This window comes from Xenopus tropicalis, chromosome 8 (genome assembly GCF_000004195.4).
Source record: "Xenopus tropicalis strain Nigerian chromosome 8, UCB_Xtro_10.0, whole genome shotgun sequence".
NCBI classification, from domain to species: domain Eukaryota; kingdom Metazoa; phylum Chordata; class Amphibia; order Anura; family Pipidae; genus Xenopus; species Xenopus tropicalis.
In genome coordinates, this window is record NC_030684.2 from 96,158,445 (window position 1) to 96,180,326 (window position 21,882).

At 38.6% G+C, this 21,882-nt stretch overlaps 1 protein-coding gene across 1 annotated transcript; it reads right to left on the reverse strand.

Annotated features, from left to right (window-relative positions):
- Window positions 1-155: 155 nt before the first annotated feature.
- Window positions 156-21,606, reverse strand: pygl (phosphorylase, glycogen, liver). Its single transcript, XM_031891291.1, has 20 exons — window positions 21,311-21,606; window positions 17,166-17,267; window positions 14,916-14,994; window positions 14,080-14,183; window positions 12,552-12,683; window positions 11,999-12,110; window positions 9,663-9,745; window positions 9,338-9,481; window positions 8,837-8,929; window positions 7,841-7,987; window positions 6,840-7,003; window positions 6,337-6,451; window positions 5,821-5,922; window positions 5,590-5,737; window positions 4,029-4,087; window positions 3,626-3,767; window positions 2,770-2,977; window positions 1,624-1,758; window positions 1,455-1,521; window positions 156-638 (listed from the first exon to the last, which is right to left on the reverse strand). The coding sequence occupies exons 1-20, from the start codon at window positions 21,551-21,553 to the stop codon at window positions 423-425; spliced, it is 2,595 nt and encodes an 864-aa protein (XP_031747151.1). The 5' UTR covers window positions 21,554-21,606; the 3' UTR covers window positions 156-422.
- Between the last annotated feature and the right edge of the window lie 276 nt (window positions 21,607-21,882).

A 21,882-nucleotide genomic window follows, 5' to 3' on the forward strand; every position in this document is an offset into this window, starting at 1 on the left:
TGACCCTGTGTGGTTACTACGGTGAATGCACTTTGTGCAGGTTTCTTAAACTGTGATGTACAATATTTTACCATAGTGCCCTGTGCTAGGAGTCACTGACACAAGCAATAACGGTAAAGGAGATACAAGGAGTACAAAAAAAAAAAAAAAAAACACACAATATAAACATAGGTATTTATTTTGCTCAAGATATGTTGCAGCAAAATTATTTAGATTTGTTGAATGACCATACAGTATAGTACAGAACATACCACCATTATTTCAGTCAGATACTGTAGATAATCCTACTACTGCTGGTCTCATAGTGCAAAGCAAGGAATATAAGATGCATTCTGGTCCCAAACCTCGACAAAAACAATGTTAGCAAACTGGACAGTGCTGAATTCAAGCTATTATTGTAGCCACTACTTCTGAACAATAGCTTAGGCTTTTGCTTTCACAGCTGCTTTTGCTTTCCCAGCTGCCCCTGCACCAGCATCCTCCGCCACATCCCTTGGCTCATTGGGTGGAGGGATCTTCAGATCTGTTGGCTCCACTCCCCAGATGTCCATGGCATATTCCTTTATGGTACGATCACTGGAGAACTTTCCAGACGCAGCTATGTTTTTAATTACCATTTTGGTCCATTCCTTTGGAGTCTGAAAGGGAACAGGGTACTCATTTGTATAGATAATTTCTTATTTTGCTTGCAGTCAATAAAAAGCTTTGTTTAGTAGAATACATATTTGTTGAAAAAAGAGTTCTGGATTTTTTTCTTTTTTTTTACCGCCTAGTGCTTTGAAAATTATTTTTAATGAAAAAGTTTAGAGAGCATCTGCACTTCCATAAAACATTTATATTACATGTTGTACCTTAGCTCAAAGCCTGGATACACAGCAGCCATTTGACACTGAATAACTCCAACTCTGGAATGGTCACATAGAGCTTTATGTACCAGATCCTGTTTATCCTGTGGCCTTATATACCTCTTTGCGACATTACTGATTGGTGCTTGGTATGCCAACCAATTTATGGGTGCTCTGAGCATACTAGGTTTGCATAAGTGCACCACACACAATAGACAAAGAGCTCCCCTTAGGCTGATGTCACATGGGGATAATTCAGTCTGCAGAAAAACGCAGGCCGAGAATCAGCCCCTAGACTGGCATCATCCTTTTTTGCCTACACCTGGAACCATTGTGTTAGCCTGGGTGCAGGCACATGTGGCAGATACAGCGCTATACAAATAATATCCCCGGCCCTCACCATAGTATTACACCCATCCACAGAAAAGCATTTGAGATGTAGCAAATTTTGTATTTAAAGTTAACCAGAACAACGGAAAAACACACTGTATAATACATGTAAATTACAGAGTTGCACTGGTTGCATTTGAATGAAACGCAATCCATACAGCCACTACAGCTGTATTTTCACATGACCTGAAAACCTTACTGTGTTCACAGCGGTCTCACCTTGTATAACTCACTGACTTTTTCTTGGCACTTGATATAGGCTTCATAATCTGCAAAGACTTTAAACCTAATGGAGGGGGAAAAAAATGTACATTTATACCTCAAATTATACAGAAGATGTGATACAGATACATGAACAATAAAAGATCTCAAGGAAGACATTACTTACCTGTCATGGTTGAACAACATGTTCACAACATCTTTAAAAAGATCAGGCTTTGCAGGAGAGAAATACCCACTTTTTATCTGATCAATCACTTTCTTTAGCTCGGGGAGTTTTTCGTAATATTCTTGTGCATTATAACTGACAAATAAAGATGATTTGTTTAAATAAAATAAAATAAAAAAAAAAAAACGCGTTCTAACTACAGCAATATAACAATATCAGAACTTAAGGGGATTCTGTAATGATTTTTATGGTGTAGTTTTTATTACTAAATTAGACTTTATTCATTCAACAATTTTAAATGTTATTCTAAAACTAATTAATCTTTTTTTTATTGTAATGTTGTGTAGGCAGCCATCTTAGGTCATTGCGCCTGATCCAGATCTTTCATAAAGGGCCAGCACTGCACAATAGATAAGCTATGGTTTCTCCTACTCCTAGTAAGTGTTTGGACATTATACAAGCCCTGTGCTGGGATGGCTTAAGATGGTGGCTAAAGGATGTACACAGTCCTTTACTTTTGCTAGGAACACCTGGTATCAGTATGACATTAAGATTAAAGGAACAGTAACACCAAAAAATGAAAATGTATAAAAGTAACTAAAATATAATGTGCTGCTGCCCTGCACTGGTAAAAGTTGTGCGTTTACTTCAGAAAGTCTACTATAATTTATATAAATAAGCTGCTATGTAGCCATGGAGGCAGCCATTCAAAGGAGAAAAGGCACAGGCACATAGCAGATAACAGATAAAACACTATTGTACTCTACAGAACTTATCGGTTATCTGCTATGTAACCTGTGCCTTTTCTCCTTTTTTCCAGCTTGAATGGCTGCCCCCATGGCTACACAGCAGCTTATTATATAAATTATAGTAGTGTTACTGTAGCAAACACACCAGTTTTACCAGTGCAGGGCAACAGTGCATTATATTTTTATTACTTTAAAGCTCTTTCATTTTTTGGTGTTACTGTTCCTTTAACATTCAGCTTGAAAACCTCAATTTTAAAGATTTGTGTAACAAACCTTGGACCACGGGTTCTGTTAAAACTGGTATTCTTTAGAATTTTCTCTTGTAGTTTATTCCCAATAGTGTGCCCATGACATAATGCTAAAAAAATAAATAAATTGAGCAAACAAGAATTCTTACCCCTTCTTGTCCAGTTCTGCAACATCCTCCACTCTCATACCAAATATAAACATGTTCTCTTCTCCGGCTTCTTCTGCCATTTCTACGTTGGCACCATCCATTGTACCAATAGTCAGGGCTCCATTCAACATGAACTTCATGTTTCCAGTGCCAGAAGCTTCAGTCCCCGCTGTGGAAATCTGTTCAGACAAGTCCGTAGCTGGAATCACTGCCAAGAGAAAACATTCTCCTCAATGACACCGTCAAGAAAAGTTACGAGGCCTGAATAATAGAGTGCCTGCTTAAGGAGGGGAGCTGTTTCCTGCACAAAATGCATCTGATTTATCCCATTATGTGTGTGTTTTGTGCATAAGTTTTTACAAATCACTAGACAACCCAACAGGGTGGTGAAAGAGACACTTCAACTACAGGATATAACAACCTGCAAATAAGATTCATCAAGTCTTTACAAATTGTACAATAATGGATCAGTTCGATAAACGGGACCTATTCTAATTATCTACCGTATATTACCCTTGTGTATAAACAGCTAGTTATCTTTAAAGGAGCAGTATACACCTTGTTCAACACAAGTTCTGTGAATAGGGCTTGTGCTGAACATACTTTTTGCCTATTGTTATTTCTTGAGCTACACAGGACACACAGTGAAGTTGAAACTAGACCAAAAATGTAATAGCTTCAGTCCTTCTGATTGCCCTGTTTAGCCCACTAAATGACAAAAACCATAGATTTTTTGTGATTAAAACACCATGGGTGTTTATTTAAGTCAATTTATAGAAGCTGCAAAGTAAGGGACTAAATCCGTAGCTGTAGTTCCCATGGGGTCACGGTCATTTAATATATAACACTAACCAACCTTTTTCCGCCAGTGATACTCTGTAGTTCTCAAGGTAAATAACCTTGAGCTTGTTTCCCACGGCTGGGTCATTGTTCACAATATCTCCCACAGATGTAATCAGCCTTATTATCATCTTTGCCATGTGATAGCCGGGAGCAGCCTTTAATTCAAAAGGAAAAAAAGAGGTAGATTTGCATCAAAACCTCTTTATTACAAGAAATTGTAAGTGAGAAGGGTTATGTTTCAATGTAACTAAAACAAAGTTACATTGCTTTCAATGTTTTAATAATTGGGTTGAAATGGTGAGAGTCCGTCTCTCCTCCCCCCATCCCCAACATTTTATATGCGCTACATAAAAATATTGAATTTAGATATTTACACTGCTTCTGTCAAAACAAACGTTCAGCACTTCTAGACTTACTTTGCCTCCAATGATAACTGTTCTGGGAATAAAATCCTTGGTCGGATTTGCTTTGATGCCTATAACAAAGCAGATCAGAATCACATCCTGATGAAGCAAGCCTGAAAATCTGGTCTGCCAATAACCATATCAGCCTGAATATGCAACTGACAGAAAACTGACAGAATCTTCAGTTTAATCAAACTAGTTTTATCCTTGAATGTTGGTAACCCCAAAAAAAAACAATCTGCCTATATTCTACATTTATGTGCAAAGCCCCTTACACTATTATCTGCATTCCAATTCCCGGTACAGGTATGGGACCTGTTATCCAGAATGCTCGGGATCTGGGCTTTTCCGGATAAGGGATCTTTCCGTAATTTGGATGTCCATGACTTAAGTCTACTAAAAATCATTTAAATATTGAATAAACCCAATAGGCTTGTTTTGGCTCCAATAAGGATTAATTATATCTTAGTTGGGATCAAGTACAAGGTAATGTTTTATTATTACAGAGAAAAAGGAAATCAGTTTTAAAAATTAGAATTATTTGCTTATAATGGGGTCTATGGAGGATGGCCTTTCCGTAATTTGGAACTTTCTGGATAATGGGTTTCCGGATAAGGGATCCCATGCCTGTATTTAATTTATCCACAGAAACATTTTTCACAGCACCCTTCAGGGCATTTGCAGCTGACCCAAGTCAAACCATACAGAAGCTTTTAGATTTCAGTAAAGATGCAGCCATTCGTCACTCTTTACTTAGGGGCTTAACATGCCACAGCTGTTCCCTTATCCCACTGTTATGCACGGTTACCCAGCCACTAGTGAAAATCACTATAAGCCCCCACAAAAATACAAGGGTAGTTGTGTGTCTGTTGAGCTATATATGCTGGGAGGGAAGCAGCATTTTTGCTGGAGATTGGAAAGGTTTAAAGGTGAAGACACACAGATCTACTAGTAGCAGCTACTTGTTACAGCTTCAAAATGCCAGAAAATACCCTGCTATAGACAATACTGAGAATTTCCTCTGCTAAAACACACAGACAATTATCTAATATCTTCTAATAGTGCAGATGAGATCAGGAAGGGAAAAAAAAAAACACACACATTCTATTAACTTTAAGCTTTCATGAAATATGTTCAACATTTTCCATAGAATTATAAATAAAGAAAACAGTAGGACAAAATATAGTGTGATCGACATACTAAATTTAGCAATATCTGGAAATCCAACTAAATCCAGCCTAAAGATTGCTCATGTAAGTCAGCCTTGAAAGCCCCATGCAGCTGCTATATGCAGATGCTACATCAATAAATACACAAAATCACAAAAGTACAAGGTATAATGCTTTGTCAGGGGATGAGCAAAATGGACATTTCACAATAAGACTTTTTAGAATGATTCAAATGGATACTGGTTTATGCAGGCAAGTTATAATATATATCAAGAGGTTTAAAGCAACTTAAATTAAAAGTCACTTGTATGCATCATTTACATACAATTAGTAAAAGGCTACATCTACCCAAATCAAGTATAAGAATGCAGTCAATCACACAGGAAAAACGATGTTTTACATACGGTTGTACAAAGTGATAATATGGAGACAGTTGAGCAGTTGTCGTTTATACTCATGGATCCTTTTCACATGAACATCAAACATGGAGGCTGGGTTGAGCTTCATTTTATATTCCTTTTCCAGGTACTGAGCAAATTTGAGCTTGTTTTCCTAGGAGAGGAATTCTTTGTTACAACAATTTTCTGACAGAAAGCCTGATGAAATAATCACCAGTAAGTAACATGCACACTTGCCTCTTTAACCTTAGAGATGTCTCTGATAAAGGAGTTGTCATCAACAAACTTCTCCAGCTTGGTCAGCTGACTGAGGTCTTTAACATAGTCTTCACCAATTTTCTGCAAGAGGGAAAACATTTACCACTTCTTTGGTTTAATAAAGAGTTTGACAAGTTTACAGGAGGTACGAGGTATGTTGTACATGGTACAAAAAGCATTATAAATCCTGTAGCAATGCAATAAACATGCACAAAAGGCTTGAGAGCCTTCTGGGAAAAAATACCAGGTACCAGACCTCTGAATGTGTGGAACTTAATGAACTGGAGTTGCAGATAGCCACCTCTGGTTTATAGACCTTTAGAGGTATTTTGGGATATCAAGCTCAGTTGGCCCGATTAAAAGAGAGTTCGATAAAATCCTTAGGTATGATAAAATAGCAGTAAGTACACAAGGCTGAAATACGAGGGAAAAGGTTTTAAGACACTACAGGCTCAGAGTTGATACGCTAGGTAGGTAAAAGGCAAAAAATATTACCTCTGCTATCAGCTCAGCGAGGCCAGGGTTGCACAACAGAAGCCAGCGCCTAGGAGTGATTCCATTTGTCTTGTTCTGGAATTTTCCTGGCTCTAGATCACTAAAATCTTTAAACCTGTAAAACAAATACATGGTGCTTTAAATCTATTTTTGTATTTTTCCCCTTGGCCTGTCTTAATGAGCCCATAAGGTAACAGATGCCGCAGATGGGCTATGTGGTTGTAGCGATGTGAAGCAGTGAAGATCAGAGGCTGCCATAAGGCTAAAACTAGTTTGTCAGTAAAGTCTTTAGAAAACAAGAGTAAAAAAAGGAAGTAGAAAATCACTACCTTAATATTTCAGTTTGTGTTATGTTTCCCTTAGACCTATATAATAGAAAAATATATGCGGCTGATTTAAATACAGGTGCTTGCTGCACTACCCTGGCTTTGCATGGTTTTCCAAATAAGCACCAGTGAATAGCAATCTCTTGACCATGAGTCAAAAACACACGTTAAGCTTACACTTCATTTTTCACAATGTCGGAATGAATCTTGGCTACACCATTAACAGCATGTGATCCAACAATGCACAAATGGGCCATGTTGATCCTTTTCACGCCATCCTCTTCAATCAAGGACATCCTTCTAATCCTGCCAACATCTCCAGGGAAGAGCGAAGTTATTCTCTGTGATTGTGGAGTGAGAGAAAATGAGTAAATTTTTATATCTCAAACTACATACACACCAGCAACAGCAGCCATTACAAACCCACACACTACCTACCATCATGCAACAAAGCTAGTCGTTTGCATGTACTTTGCAAATAAGTGAATGAAGTAACATACCTGTTCAGTCAAATATATCCGTTAAACTGAACAAGTAATGAATAGTCTTTCTGGGTTTTCCATTTGGCAACTAAAACCATTGTTACAATTGTTCATACCTACTCACTTCTTCCCATTATTTACTGGGAAGTGACATGGGCAGTGTCATCTGATATTAGCCTAAATGTTTGTATCTGTTCATCCAGAACCAACACAAACCACTTCTTGGCAATTACTGTCCTATATTATATGTTCCATAACCCTGGAGAGAGCCACATAATGGCATTTGACTTGTTTGTATTCCTGCTTAAGTACGTAAACCACTATATTCTGCATAGCTTATCTGTAACCTGCTGCACACAGTTCTACCTGTGTATTATATAAAAACGCATATTAAAAAAACTCGACACATGCACAATACAATTTCTGTTGATTCAATAACAGGGAAGGAATGTCATTGTGAGGTTGGCAGCACACAAATTTACCCCTTATTGCTATGGGTTACTGCACTGTTGCAATATTGTCCACTTCGGAAAACACACCCTACTGACAATATCAACCTTTTTGTGTTAGAAAAATGAGCACGAAAACATCTTATTCCAGCAAAAAAAAAAAAAAAAATTGGAAAAAAAAAAAATTTGTTGGAAATATGAATTGGGACACTTAAGCCTCCAGAAGCAAAAAGCTGTTAGTGCTTACATCTAAGTGCTTTTGGTTAATTTCATAGATGATCTGGAGATGTCTTGGCAAGAGTTTTTCCACAAGGTCCACAGGCCAGCGCTCCAGAGCTTCAGGCAACACAGTGTGGTTTGTATATGCAAATGTTTTCTTTGTGATTTCCCAGGCCTGAAATACAGCAACACACAATTGTATTCTGTCAGGGAGAGTGGTAACTGATAGCTGCTAGGATACAGGAGAAATGCTCTCAGCCATACATGGGATACTTAGGGACAAATCACACACTGTGGTTAAATATTTAATTGCCAAATAATGAGCTGATGCCATTTCATCTCTTTCCTTAATTTAAAAGAGAACTAAACCTTAAAAATAAATATGGCTAGAAATGCCACATTTTATTTACTGAACTAATAAAGTATTATATATATTGGTTTCAGAGCTGCAATGCACTAATCTGTGTTATTTATTTATCAGCCTTCTTTTGTGACATTTATATCCTATATACACAGTATATTGTGAGTGGGCCCCTAAGCTCAGTAAGTGACAGCAGCACAGAGCATGTGCAGGGAATCAGCAGAAAAAGAGATGGGGAGCTATTGGGGCAACTTTGGGGGCACAGATGTTCCCTGCTAAATGGCTATGGTTGCCTATGGCTGGTACAGAAGCCCAAAACATAATGTACAACATTTCTACCCTTCTTCTTTAGTTAGGCTTTAGTTCTCCTTTCAGCTGTTTAATTTGTAGGGATTGCCATTATAGGGCTGACATATTTTGCAGCACTTTACATAGATAATACAGCCCTCACATCAGTCCCAAACAATAAAACTACATATATAATCAAACTTCTAGCATAACTATGCTATACTGTGTGTATAAAATGGAGGCATTGGTTGAATTTATGTTTCACACTTACATACTAAGTTGCTTGTCCTAACAGTCCTGCATCTACTTCTCACTTAAGGAAACTGACAATTGTTCGACGGAATTAAAAACTGATCAGTAAACTTTGATTTGTACCTTGTCCCAGGGCAGTTTTTCTACATCCAGGAATATCCTCATTAATTCTGGAATTCCTAGGGCTGGATGGGTATCATTCAGCTGAATGGCTACCTATGGAGACAGAAAAATGGAACAGGTTTAAAAATTAGCAGAAAAGATCTGGACCACAGGTAAAGCAATACAATAAGGACAGTGCTCCATTACTTTTAAAAAAGATGTAAAGCTTCAGTCAATGGGGGTGCCAAATGTTAGGCTGTAATCACTTACCTGGTTTGTGAGGCCAGTGCCCTGTTAGCAGAAAACCGCACAGGGTACCAGGTAAGTGATTGCAATCACTGGGAGCTGCCTAATATTTTGTACCCCCAGTGATTGAAGTTTTCCTTCTTCTGTAACAACTATACAGCCTAAAAAGCATATAATAAAATACAGACTACACAGAAGTAAATATTGTGCTATAAAACATCCACTATCAAGCTGGTGAAATTAAACAGTATGTTACAGTTAAACAGGAGAACTTACCTTTTCAGGGAAGGAATCAAATGAAGTTCGGACACTATCCCGACATCCTAATTTTGAAGCCTTGAATCGGCGAATTATATCCTGAAGGGAAGCAGCCACCACAAAGTACTCTTGCTTCAGACGAAGCTCTTTCCCTTCAAAGAACTGCAGAAAAGAAATATTAGAACCGGCTGCAGATGCTCAGTGAGGAATTGTCCCTCTTCATGCTATTCACATTCTATGACATCAATTGTGTCGTCACGTTACAAAGCCAGGCTTTTTAGACTGCAGGTCATTTAGTGATAAAGGTTTCACAGAAGAATTTAGCAGCATGAGCTGGACTTACATTATCATTTGGATACAGAACACGGGAGATGTTTTCAGCCAAGTTTCTGTCCAGCACAGCCTGGATATAATCACCAACATTAACTAGGAGGGCAAAAAAATTTAGGTTCAGGAATGGAGGCACCATCTTCTAACTGTCCCCCCAAAGCTGTAAATTTGGAGAATCCAGGGTCAGCACAAAACTAGTCAAGGCAGAAAAGTATTGTAAATGTTGCTACACTACCAATTGTTGTGCAATCTACTCATTCAGCTCACACACCAAGAGACAGGTTTATATGCTCAATTTGGCTACACATGTGGTTGGGATGAGCAGATCTCATCACAAAGTGTGAAAAGGTTTTGCCAATCTGAGAAATGTAAAACAGTGTATTATGTTACCCTGGGTATTCAGCTTTTGCTCCTATGACAGTCTTTTCAAGCAAGGAACATGGGGCTATTACAAATGTTTTGTCACCCCACTAATTTCCAGCTCTTTAAGTGGGAAACAAAATAGTAATTTCAATGTAGCATTCGTTTCAATGCCAATAATCTGGACTTCCAGGTGCACTCACAAGTTGTATGATAAGTTTTTAGGCTTATTTATATAGTGATAACATTCCACCGCACTATACAGAGATTATACATTATTCACATCAGTTCCTTCCCCAGTGAAGCTTACAGACTAAGAACCAATGACATTTACACATTCAATTTTATCAAGAATCAATGAATCAGCCGGTTTCTTTTTAGTTGCTCTACTCTAAAACATATCAGTCAGCATTCCTCAGGCACTAACATGTGACCTACATTATGTGCCACTGCCATAACATCATTTCAAAATTTTGCACTGAACACCGATTGTAACTTTGAGCACTGATTGGACTCTGTTTCCTGATACTCCGGGGCGGTGCTCATTTTAGCAGAATACTGCACCGGCCTAGAGTACCTGCGACAGAGCCTCTTTCTGCCTCTGCGCCACTTGTGCATACGGAGTGGAGTGGAAAGCCTAACTGAAGCAACAAAGTCAGCTTTTTTGTGATTCCGAAGATGATGAGTGCATGAACTCCAGATCGGTGCAGTTTTCCGCTAACAAAAACCCCCAGGCCCTGTGATTGTAACTTTACTTCTCCTTTAAATGCTAAAACTGCAAATACATTTATTGGAAGTCATAGGGAAACAGATTGCAGAATTAATTACACTAAAATCTAATCATATAGCCAGAAGAGAGACATTTAATATTAACTGGAGACTAAAACATTAAGCATGCCTGGGCAAGTTGTTTTAATCCAAAGAGGCACAACCCCTTGGTGCTAAGCAGACTACATACACAACATTCTTTATTCTGACATAGGGCTTGTACTGTAAAACAGATTGTGCAAACAAATTAGAACGGGTGTTTTAATAACTTATCTGCCACCAACAGACACAAGAACAGGTATGGGATCCTTTATCTGGAAACCAGATATCCAAAAAGCTCTGAATTACAGGAAGGCCATCTCCAAATAAGCAAATAATTCTAATTCAAATTTTTTTTTAATTTTTTCGTCATAATAAATCAGTACCTTGTACTGGTAACTAACCTGCATGAATCCACAAAAAAAATCCTATTGGGTTTATTTTATGTTTAAATGATTTTTACAAAGGCATAAGGCAGTGAGATCCAAATTACAGAGGGACTCATTATCTGGTAAAACCCAGGTCCCAAGAATTCCAGATAACAGAACCTATACCTAATATCTAGTCCTGTATAACCTTCCAGACCCCTTTGTATAATGCCCCTTTCAGGTACAGGTATAGGACCAGTTATCCAGAATGCTCGGGGCCAAGGGTACTCCGGATAAGAGGTCTTTCTGTAATTTGGATCTTCATACCTTAAGTCTACTTAAAAATGAATAAACATTAATTAAACCAAATAGGATTATTTTGTGTCCAGTAATGATTAATTATATCTTAGTTGGGATCAAATACAAAGCACTGTTTTATTTTTACAGAGAAAAAGGAAATTAATCTTAAAAATCTGAATTATTTGTTTAAAATGGAGTCTAAAAGAGACAGGCTTTCCATAATTCACAGCTTTCTGGATTTCGGGTTTCCGGATAACAGATCACATACCTGTACCATGTATATATAATTCCTCGCATATGCCATGGTTGCAGCAGACACCAGAGATAACATCTCGAAGAAATGCATTTAAAGAACCTCTCTCAAATAATACCATTATTATTACTACTTTCTGGTAATTCCAAAATAGTAGTATCTATCAGTTAATTCAACCACCAAAAACCCAGTGTGGCTCTCACAGATTTCCTTGCAGGAATTATGCCTTCCCAAAGAACAGTACATTCACTGAACACTCACAGTCACGAAGGTTGAAGTCATTAGGTGCACGAGCAGACCAAAGCCGCATGGTATTTACAGTGTTGTTCATGTAGCCAGGCACTGGGGTATCATATGGCATCGCCAATACAACCTGTTTAAGGAGCAAGACATTTTTATGACACATTCATAACCATATGCTGCTTAGTGACAAAAGTGGTGACAAGGATTTCTCAGAGACAGCAGTGGAACTACTAGCCTTTATGTGATCATACTGAAAACAATGCACAAAAGATATCTCACAGGGAGGCATGTGACAAGGTCAAACTGAACTCAAGCAGAGGGGGTATTACTGGATGCACACAAGAGTGTTAGTAACATGCTTCTTGTGTACATACAATCATCTCCGACATGCCCAAATTGGCCAAAGATTCACTCAACCTCTGCAAGACTAATCAGATGAAAAATCTAAATCTAAAAAATGGAGAAGATTGATCTGTGTTGTGATCACCTTGCTTCAACTCAGTGGTCAGTGAAAAACATACAAATATTTCACAGTCATCCTGCCCTGAAGCCAGATGAACATGCAACCCACCTGTGTATCCACCCATCGAGGCCCTGTTTTGGTGCTCTCCACTCTTCCATAGAAATGAACAGGAAGCATAAATTCTGGGCGTGCTTTTTCCCAGGGATTTCCATGTCTCAGCCAGTCATCTGCTTCTTCTACCTGTTTTCAAAAACATAACAGCAACATAAATGGATAAGGAAAAAGTTTATAGAAGCACAAAGATCAAACCACAAAGGGTTCAATGCATGAACCCCATAGCTGCAATAGTTGTCCCAGCCTGGCCAAATAAGTTTTCTAACATGATCTGGCCACATGCAACATAACTTGCTGTCTAATGTCGTTACATGATATAACTAAAATGGTGAAGACAAAACACATTTAAATAGTAATTACTTATTAATACGGATTAATATTATTTTATCTGCTCTGCACCACTGTAATGTATTAAACTACCCCTAAAGACTATGGACTTTTATATAATAAACGTGATATTGGTTGCTAGACATGACACTTTGTGACTAGTACCCCATTAATTTCTTAAGACAAAGGGTTTCTCAGTTACAAGTTGGGTAATGCATACAGGACGTGGTTCCGTTTTTCCAGAACTTGCTGTTAATCATTTCTCAATGTTGCCCACAACTTTGCAAAGAACATAAGCTTTATATTGCTTAAAAAGGAGTTTAAGATGTATATTTTTGTGTGCTATAAAATTTTTCAGCTGGTTTTTTTCTGTCCCCAGTTCCCTCATATGTACTGTATTGCACTGAATTCAAGTGTCTCACATACTCAGCGTTGAAACTATAATCTGTTTGGTATATGTTACTATATAGAGTGGCTTTAAATAACAAACGTTGATTTTAATATGATGCAATAAACATCTTGCGTTTTATTAAAGTAAGATTTTGTCAGACCAAATTGAGGTAAAATCAGGTCTATGTAATGATGGATTAAGTCTGAAGATGGAACAGCTATATCACCCAAAGAAAAGCATTTTTATTTAGCAAATTACCAGCTAAAAAATATGTTTCGAAACATTGTTACCAGGATGTAAACATGGATTTCAACATTTGTGAAACAAAATATAGTTTAAGAGTCGGAATGCATGGTTTAATGACCACAATGCATTTTGTGATATTATATTATCCTTTTGTTCACAAACTTAATTCTGTTCTCATTCTTGATTAAAAATATGGCTTTTGTATTTTTTTTTTTTTTACTAGTGTATACTGCACAATCACATATGCACCCCGAGAGAAATTAATTGTGTCCAAAAAAGTAATGGGGATATTTTTGCATACCAAATGTGTTTTCGTAAACAAAATATTCACAATATAAACTGCATCACAAAAATTTTATGTATGCTGAGAGAAACAGTGTCCCAAAATATTGGGGATAATTTCATATACAGAATTTATTTTTTGTAGACAAAATGTACTTCGTAGAAATGGCAGCTCAGACAGCCACTGTAAAAGTGTCCTGCCAAAAGGGAAAACATGTTGTTAGCTAGTATCTTCATTTCTAAGGTTAAAGTCAACTAACCGGCAATCTACTGTACCTGCCATCCATCTTTGATCTTCTGATTAAAGATTCCATACTCGTAACGAATACCGTAGCCATAAGCAGCGAGTCCAAGAGTTGCCATAGAGTCCAAAAAGCATGCTTTAAAAAAAAAATAATAAATATATATAGTATATATACATATACATACAGTATATATACACATACATATATATCCACACCATCCACCTTTCTGATCTAATGTAAATCTCCTCTCTTCCCAATAGGACATAATTTGTCACTTGTTTTTGAGGTTGCTACATCGTTGACATAACACAACGGCTGGTAATCTTAAAAGGGCAGTCAACATCTAAAATACACACCTTTATAAAGCACTAATGCCCATATAAACTTTGAATCTCTTCAAAGCGTGATAAAGAGCTCTGAATTAACAAACCCCTTCCTTCCTTAAGCTGTAGTTCCTGAGATAAGAGTCAGCTCATTATACAGAGGGCTTATTTGAGGGCTGGTAATTAGCTTTATCAACTTTTTCTCTGCTAAGGGAACAGGAATTTCTAAAGTAAAAGTGGTTTAATTTTCTGTAGCTCAGAAAATAACTAAAAAAGCAAAACTATATTCAGCACACACTTCAATTATGGAGCTCAGGGTTAAAAAGTGTGTATATGGCACCTTTTAAATATGTGCACTTCTGCACAAGAATCAGACAACTACTTTGTTCTAACAAGGTCAAAATTACAATGTAAATTGCTACTGCCCTTATTACTGTAACTGTTTTTTGATGTCCAAAAGCCTTACATTTTTGCCAACTGATCTTACTAATGTCATTGTGCTGCTACCAATTAATGACACCAGTTTTTAGCCGAGCCATTATACCTGCAAGCCTTCCCAGACCTCCGTTGCCAAGACCAGCATCTTCTTCCATCTCCTCTAGTTCTTCTATGTCCAAGCCAAGCTAGAAAAATATACAGTGGAGTAATAGTCGGGTAAGGCTAACTTTACATTGTACGCATGCATTGAGCAAAGTGACATAACTTGGTTTAGATCAGGGGTGCCCAACCTTTCTTACTTATGAGCCACAGTCAAATGTAAAAAGGAGTGGAGAGTAACACAAACATCATAAAAGTTCATGAAGGTTAAATAAGGGCTAAGATTGGCTATTAGGCAGCCTCCATGCACACTATCAGCTTACAGGGGCTTTATTTGGTAGTAAATATTGTTTTTATTCAACCAAAACTTGCCACCAAGTCAGGAATTCAAAAATAACTGCCTGCTTTGGGGGCACTGAGAGCAACATCCAAGGGGTTGGGGAGCAACATATTGCCCCCGAGCCACTGGTTGGGGATCACTGGTTTAGATATAAGGTAGGGTCTGCTTTCACTTCACCCAACGAAAGTGGTTTTGTCACTACAAACTGCAATACTCCTCAGATACAAAAAAACATGGGTCAACACCAACTGATTTCAAGTCAGCAAGTGCCATAGCTAGAAAAACACAAAGGACCTACCAGAGTTAAACTCCTCAACAAAATCCTCCAACAGAATTGTAAGTCAGTCTACTAAGAAAGTCTGCAGCAATTGAGTTTCATTTATATATGGATTTCTGAGCAAATTTACACATTTACAAATTATTATTAAAGACAGATAGGGGGGCTTTACAAATATTGACTTAAATAGAACTCAGCACCTACCTCATGACAAAGAACCCAACACCTACTAAAAACGACAAGATGAACCTTGTAAATGAGAAATAACACTAAAATGATACTTTGGTGTTACCAATCTAAGAATGTGGAGATTGTGAAAGCTTTAATTTCTTTTTATTTTAGCAATTGTTAGCAAATGGTGGTCACCATACCTGCACCTTTATATCAGATGCGCTGCCACTCACCAAATTAAATGCAGCTTTTTATACCAGTGAAAAGGTAAATTATTTTCAATGGAAATATTCCAAAATTGAATAAATACTCACAATTGTTTCATTGTTTAAATTTCTTCCTAAACAGCTCAACATAAAAGTTAATTAAAACAAACCGAAATTTATCTGTGTTGATACAACAGCCTTTTCATTACATGTCCTTTTCTGCAAACTAGGCCAATGGCATCACCTGAATTTTTTTTTTAACCAAGTTTCAGACCTCTGATGACTGATTAAATTATTGTGTAATTCCTTAAAATATATTATTCAGAAGTTTGAGGTTTTTTGTTTTTGCGTTTTAATATTTTTTCATATTTTATATATCTTTAATTTTTTTTTTTTTAATATTCTTTGTTTTCCTTGTAAATAAGGCTGAATGCAAGTTATCTGATACATCGCCTGAGGACAGCTTGCATAGGGAGAGGTTTTGGTTCAAAACCAAAAGATCTAGATTAATTCCTTTCATTGATAGCATTAAATAAATATCAGTAACAGTAGAAAATTTTATAATCTGTATGTTTAAGGGCTATTAGGGCTCTGGCACACGGGGAAATTAGTCGCCTGCGACAAAACTCCCTGTTCGCGGGCGATTAATCTCCCCGAGTTGCCTTCACCTGCCATCCCACCGGCGAAAATCTAAGTCGCCAGTGGGATGGCACACGCGGCGGCGCGATTTCGGCAAATCGCCGAAAAAGCCTCGCTAGGCAACTTCGGCGATTTGCCAAAATCGCGCCGCCACATGTGCCATCCTGCTGGCGACTTACATGTTCGCCGGTGGGATGGCGGGCAATGGCAACTCGGGGAGATTAGTCGCCTGCGAACAGGGACTTTTGTCGCGGGAGACTAATTTCCCCGTGTGCCAGAGCCCTTATAGCTGCAGATTTGTGCTACATACAAGCAGTCATGGGATTAACACAAAAAAAGCAGCCGAACATGTTGTTCTAAACCCATAAATGGTGAGTATAATGTCCATTACAAAGGATAGCATTTATATTTATTGTTTATTTACACTTCCTATCAAGGACACAATATTGCATAAACAACATTCCTCTAATGTATATTTGCATATATTTGTGTTCTGTATAACCACATCTGCGCACTTAATACATTTTTCAATTAAATGTATGAAAGGAAACGGAAGCTCCTATTAAAGCCATACAGGGACAGTTAAAGTGCATTGCACACAAATTATTCCAGATAGATACATACCTGATAAATTGCTTCATCACAGGCATTCTGAAGACCCAAATTTATCATTGTGTTCTGCAAGGTCCGGCCCATGTAAAACTCCAAGGAGAGATAGTACGTCCTCTGGGGGGGGGGGAAAGTAATTTGTTATTTGTGTAATGCAAAAAAATCAAGAACAGCTATTGGAGGCCTGGGTTTCATTCCTGATGACAGCTTGTGGCAACCTCCCATAGCAAGGTCACTTTACCACCTGATTGCCCAGGCACCATAGGAAGAGAAGTATTCCCAACAATGGGAAACCCCATGTTAAATACTCATGTGAAGGTATAAACTGCACTGAACCAATCTTTCTGTCAAGTCTGATTGAATTGGTGCCATAATATAAACTGGGCAATGGTACAATAATGCAGCAAAAACCTAACAAGAACTAGTCATCCATCCATTTGTATTGGTGTGGTTCACCTTATCAGCAGGAATTCAGATACAACAAGTTTAAATTAGCCGCACCCAGCCTTTTCTGAAATATAGAATATTACAAGAATACTTATTGAGCCTGCATGCAAGACTATACTTAGGGGGCACATTTACTAACCCACGAACGGGCCGAATGCGTCCGATTGCGTTTTTTTCGTAATGATCGGTATTTTGCGATTTTTTCGGTAAATTATCGAGACTTTTTCGTTACCAATACGATTTTTGCGAAAAAACACGAGTTTTTCGTAGCCATTCCGAAAGTTGCGATTTTTTCGTAGCGTTAAAACTTGCGCAAAAAGTTGCGATTTTTTCGTAGTGTTAAAACTTGCGCGAAACGTTGCGCCTTTTAAGTTTTAACGCTACGAAAAAAGCGCAACTTTTCGCGCAAGTTTTAACGCTATGAAAAAATCGCAACTTTCGTAATGGCTACGAAAAACTCGCGTTTTTTCGCGCAAATCGTATTGGTAACGAAAAAGTCGCGATAATTTCCGAAAAGTCGTAAAGGCGCCGAAAAAATCGCAAAAAATACGAAAAAGTCGCAAAATGTTCGTTTTCCAATCGGAATTCTTCCAATTCGGTCGGAATTCGTGTCTTAGTAAATCAGCCCCTTATTATGGCAACTAAAATAACATTCCTCAAAATCCCATTCACTAAGTAGATCACCACCTTGTATGCATTTAAAGCTTGCCCCAACTTGACAGATCTGCTTTTTGGAGAGGTTCCCAAATGGTAGCCAAACTGGACAGATCTGATCATTTCTAGCCAAAAATAGGATCACATTGAGCACCTGTGCAGAACTGTAGGTCAAGGGCTAGTGGAATTTTCTGCTCAGATCAATAATATATCTAAACACCAATAAGATTATTCATCACACAGGGAAAAATCTGGGGTTCATACGTAGGCCAATGTGCTGCCCATGCTACCAGGAGTAGTTGAGTCAGCAGCCAATATATATCCCTGCTATCTCAAGGTCTGGGCACTATGAAACTGGCTATACATGTGTAGAGACCCTTATATGACAAGATGTCAACAATGAGTGTACTGCACAATATGGCCATCAATTGAGTTACCCATGGAGACCCATCAGACAAGGGTTAAATGCCCAGACACTGCAACCTTTACTTAAAAGGGTTTTCTAGCCCTCACTCATTGGGGAGGCCATAGTTTCAGTGCCTATACATGACCCAATAGACTGTTGGTTGACTCAAATGTGGTCAAATTAAGTTTCATATTAGGTTAGATTTTATTACTCTTTGCTTCATTACTTCATTCAGCAACCAACATATCTGCTTACATCAAATGCATTACGGCAATTGTTCTAAATGTTGTGGTATATATTTTTAAATGTTGTGGGAATATTTCTAAATGTTCCATAGGTTCCAAACACATCTTGCTTATATTTAACTAAATTAACAATACCAAGGGGTCGAGGGAAGTGTCACACAAATACAAGCAGCCTGTTGGTTAAAAAGGCTACTGCACTGAAATGATCTCACAGAACTGCACTGTCAGCAATGTTTTCCTGTGAAGGCCAAAGCAGGATTTCAAAATCATTACCTTGTTTTTCACCAGTGCATTTTCTTAGTTAAAACTAAAACTTGAGGACTGTTGGCACCAGCCCATCGTGTCTGATTCTGCCTTTAGGTACTGCGGGAGTATAGAACTATTGCATAAGACGACTCACAGTACCCAAAAATGTAACATCTTGAAAAAAAAAGAGTTTTAAAAGGGTGTTAAGGAGTTAATAACAATATACTTCCTACGAATCGAGTATAAAGTTCAAGAGACCCACCCTGAACAAATATTTTATGCACTTTAATATGAAAACAGAACATTATACTAAATACTCCAGAACAAGTGGAAGCGCTCTAGTCTGGAGCATAACAGTGCCAGTGTGAGAAGTTAGGCCAAGACTGTCAATCTGTAGATTCTGGCAAAGGAAAGGAATAAGTTCTGGAAGATAGTGACGAATAATTTCCTACAGCAGTGCCCTGGGCTGGTGCAGCTTTTAGCAAATAGGAGCACCAGCCTAGGGTATTGGGTATTTGGTATTGGTATTTAAGATTTTTACTGTGAGCCAAACCTGTAAGGCCATGGCACACAGGGAATATTCTCCACTGGTAAAGAAGTGATCTAACAAAGTCACGCAGCCTTTCATTAACTTGAATGTAATTTGTTTTGACACTTTTGCAGCTATTGCAGGTAGACTGAAGAATTTCATTTTCTGACACAAATCCACTAATGGTAAAAGGTTGTGGGTAAGGCACCAAGAGGCAAATATCACCTCAAAATGGGTAGTCAGTAGTAGCCATAACAACTGCAAGAATTGTTAGAAATGTATCTGTTTTCCTGTTAATTCTTGGACAAATATGGATTTCTGCTATGCTTGAGATGTCATCCTGTATAAAATCACTGACTGGTTCTGGCTTGCCAGGTACTCAGAGCAAACTTAACACTTCAGCTACTGCTGTTACAAAGAATCGCATGCATTTATTTCCTTAGGAAATGGAAAAAATTATAGAAATATTAAGAGCTGCAATTAGTACTGCAGAACAGCACACACTTTACTACATTAACCTTTAATGGCTGGGCACTGACTAAAACAAGCTTTATACCAATGGTACTGTCCATATACTACGGTGTAATTCTTTACTTAGAATAGACCACAAGCAGAAATCATTGCAGGCTGCAACTATGTTGCCTTGTGGTTTATTGCTTCTTGTGCATTGGGGAAAAGGCTGTTGCACTGGAGGTACTTGTGCACACCTGTCATTATTAAACAGGAGATGCAGAAACCTACTGGCCAAGGAATTAAAAGTACTCAAACTGCCCTAAAATGACTGATAAAAAGAACTGTTGGGACTCCCCTGGCTCACAGGGGCTAAACAAGCTAAGGTGACACCACAAAAAAAAAACATATAATGAATGAAACTTTGGCATTGTTACTAAATGGGGCATTTAGTCCTTCAAGACTCTTTCCACTTATCTGAAAATAGACTATTACAAATAGTTCCTTTCTTCATCACTTCCTATTAGTGCACAGTATTTGGGCCTGTTTCTGTGCTATGGGTAAACTAAAGAGGCTTTGGCAGCCGAACCGTGTTTGTGTCACACTTCCCACCGATCAGCCCCAACCAGAACAGACAAACCCTGCGGAGGCGCAAACAAGGACTCGATTATAAAGCTTTGCTGAGGAGCACGTAGTCTCCTTACGGATATTTAACCTCTTAGCTGCCACAGTCTGCAGCCTCCTCTTGGAAACATAATAGGTGACAATTACATTCTAATTTCAGACAGTATGGGAGATATTTAACTCATCTGGCACCGATATAATCCCAGTAACAAACTTGCTTTGCAGTGTATTTCACAGTTCCACCCTTCCCATAAAGTTTATTATATAACGTAGAACCGTGTAGCGGTACCGAACTGCAACAATCAGCACTCCGGTACTCAGTGCGCAGCTGCACAGTCCCAGGTTAAGCTTCACCTTTGCACATTGTGTTTGGACAAATCAGGCATCGTAACACTATTATACTATGCGGTACTCAGTCACATAGCTACATAGTTTAAGTTGGGTTAAGGAAAGACCAGAGTCCATGAAGTTCAACCCTCACTCGGTTGTAGGAAGTTAAAGTACAGTTAAAGCTGCAGGGCAGAGTGTGCACAGGATGGGTTAATGGGCTAGGGAGTACCTTGGGATCCTTCTCATAGTAGTACTGCTGGGTTCTGATCCACCTGCCCACCAGGTGATCCCGCACAGTGTGCGCCAGGGCGAAGTAGTAGTCTCTGATCGTGGCCACATTGCGGTCTTTAACCAAGGTGAAGTGCAGGTGCCTATTGAATCCTTTCTTCAGCTCTGCCACATTCTCCACCCCGACTATCCCCCTGATACTGATCTGCTTTCTCTTCTCCTGGTCGGTCAGAGGCTTGGCCATGTTTGCTGCCCCGCACTGACACCAATGACAGGCGAATAGCAGCGAGAGACTGCGACTTCCCTTCTTATCTCCTCCCCTGGGCTGGTTATTGGGCTGTGCAGTGGGGAAACCAATGGGACTGGAGGGGTGTGGTGTGGGCACCCCAAACTGACTGCTGGCTCACACCCCTTGGCACCAAAGTACGGGCATTGCTAATAATCCGTGAGTACAGAGGCAGTCCTGGCCCATTCCCTTGTGCCTCACTGCGCCTGTGCTTAACAACTGCTGTGTCCGGTTACTTTATGCTCTGCTTCTTATGCTCTCACATATCGCACTGAGCTACAGCCAGA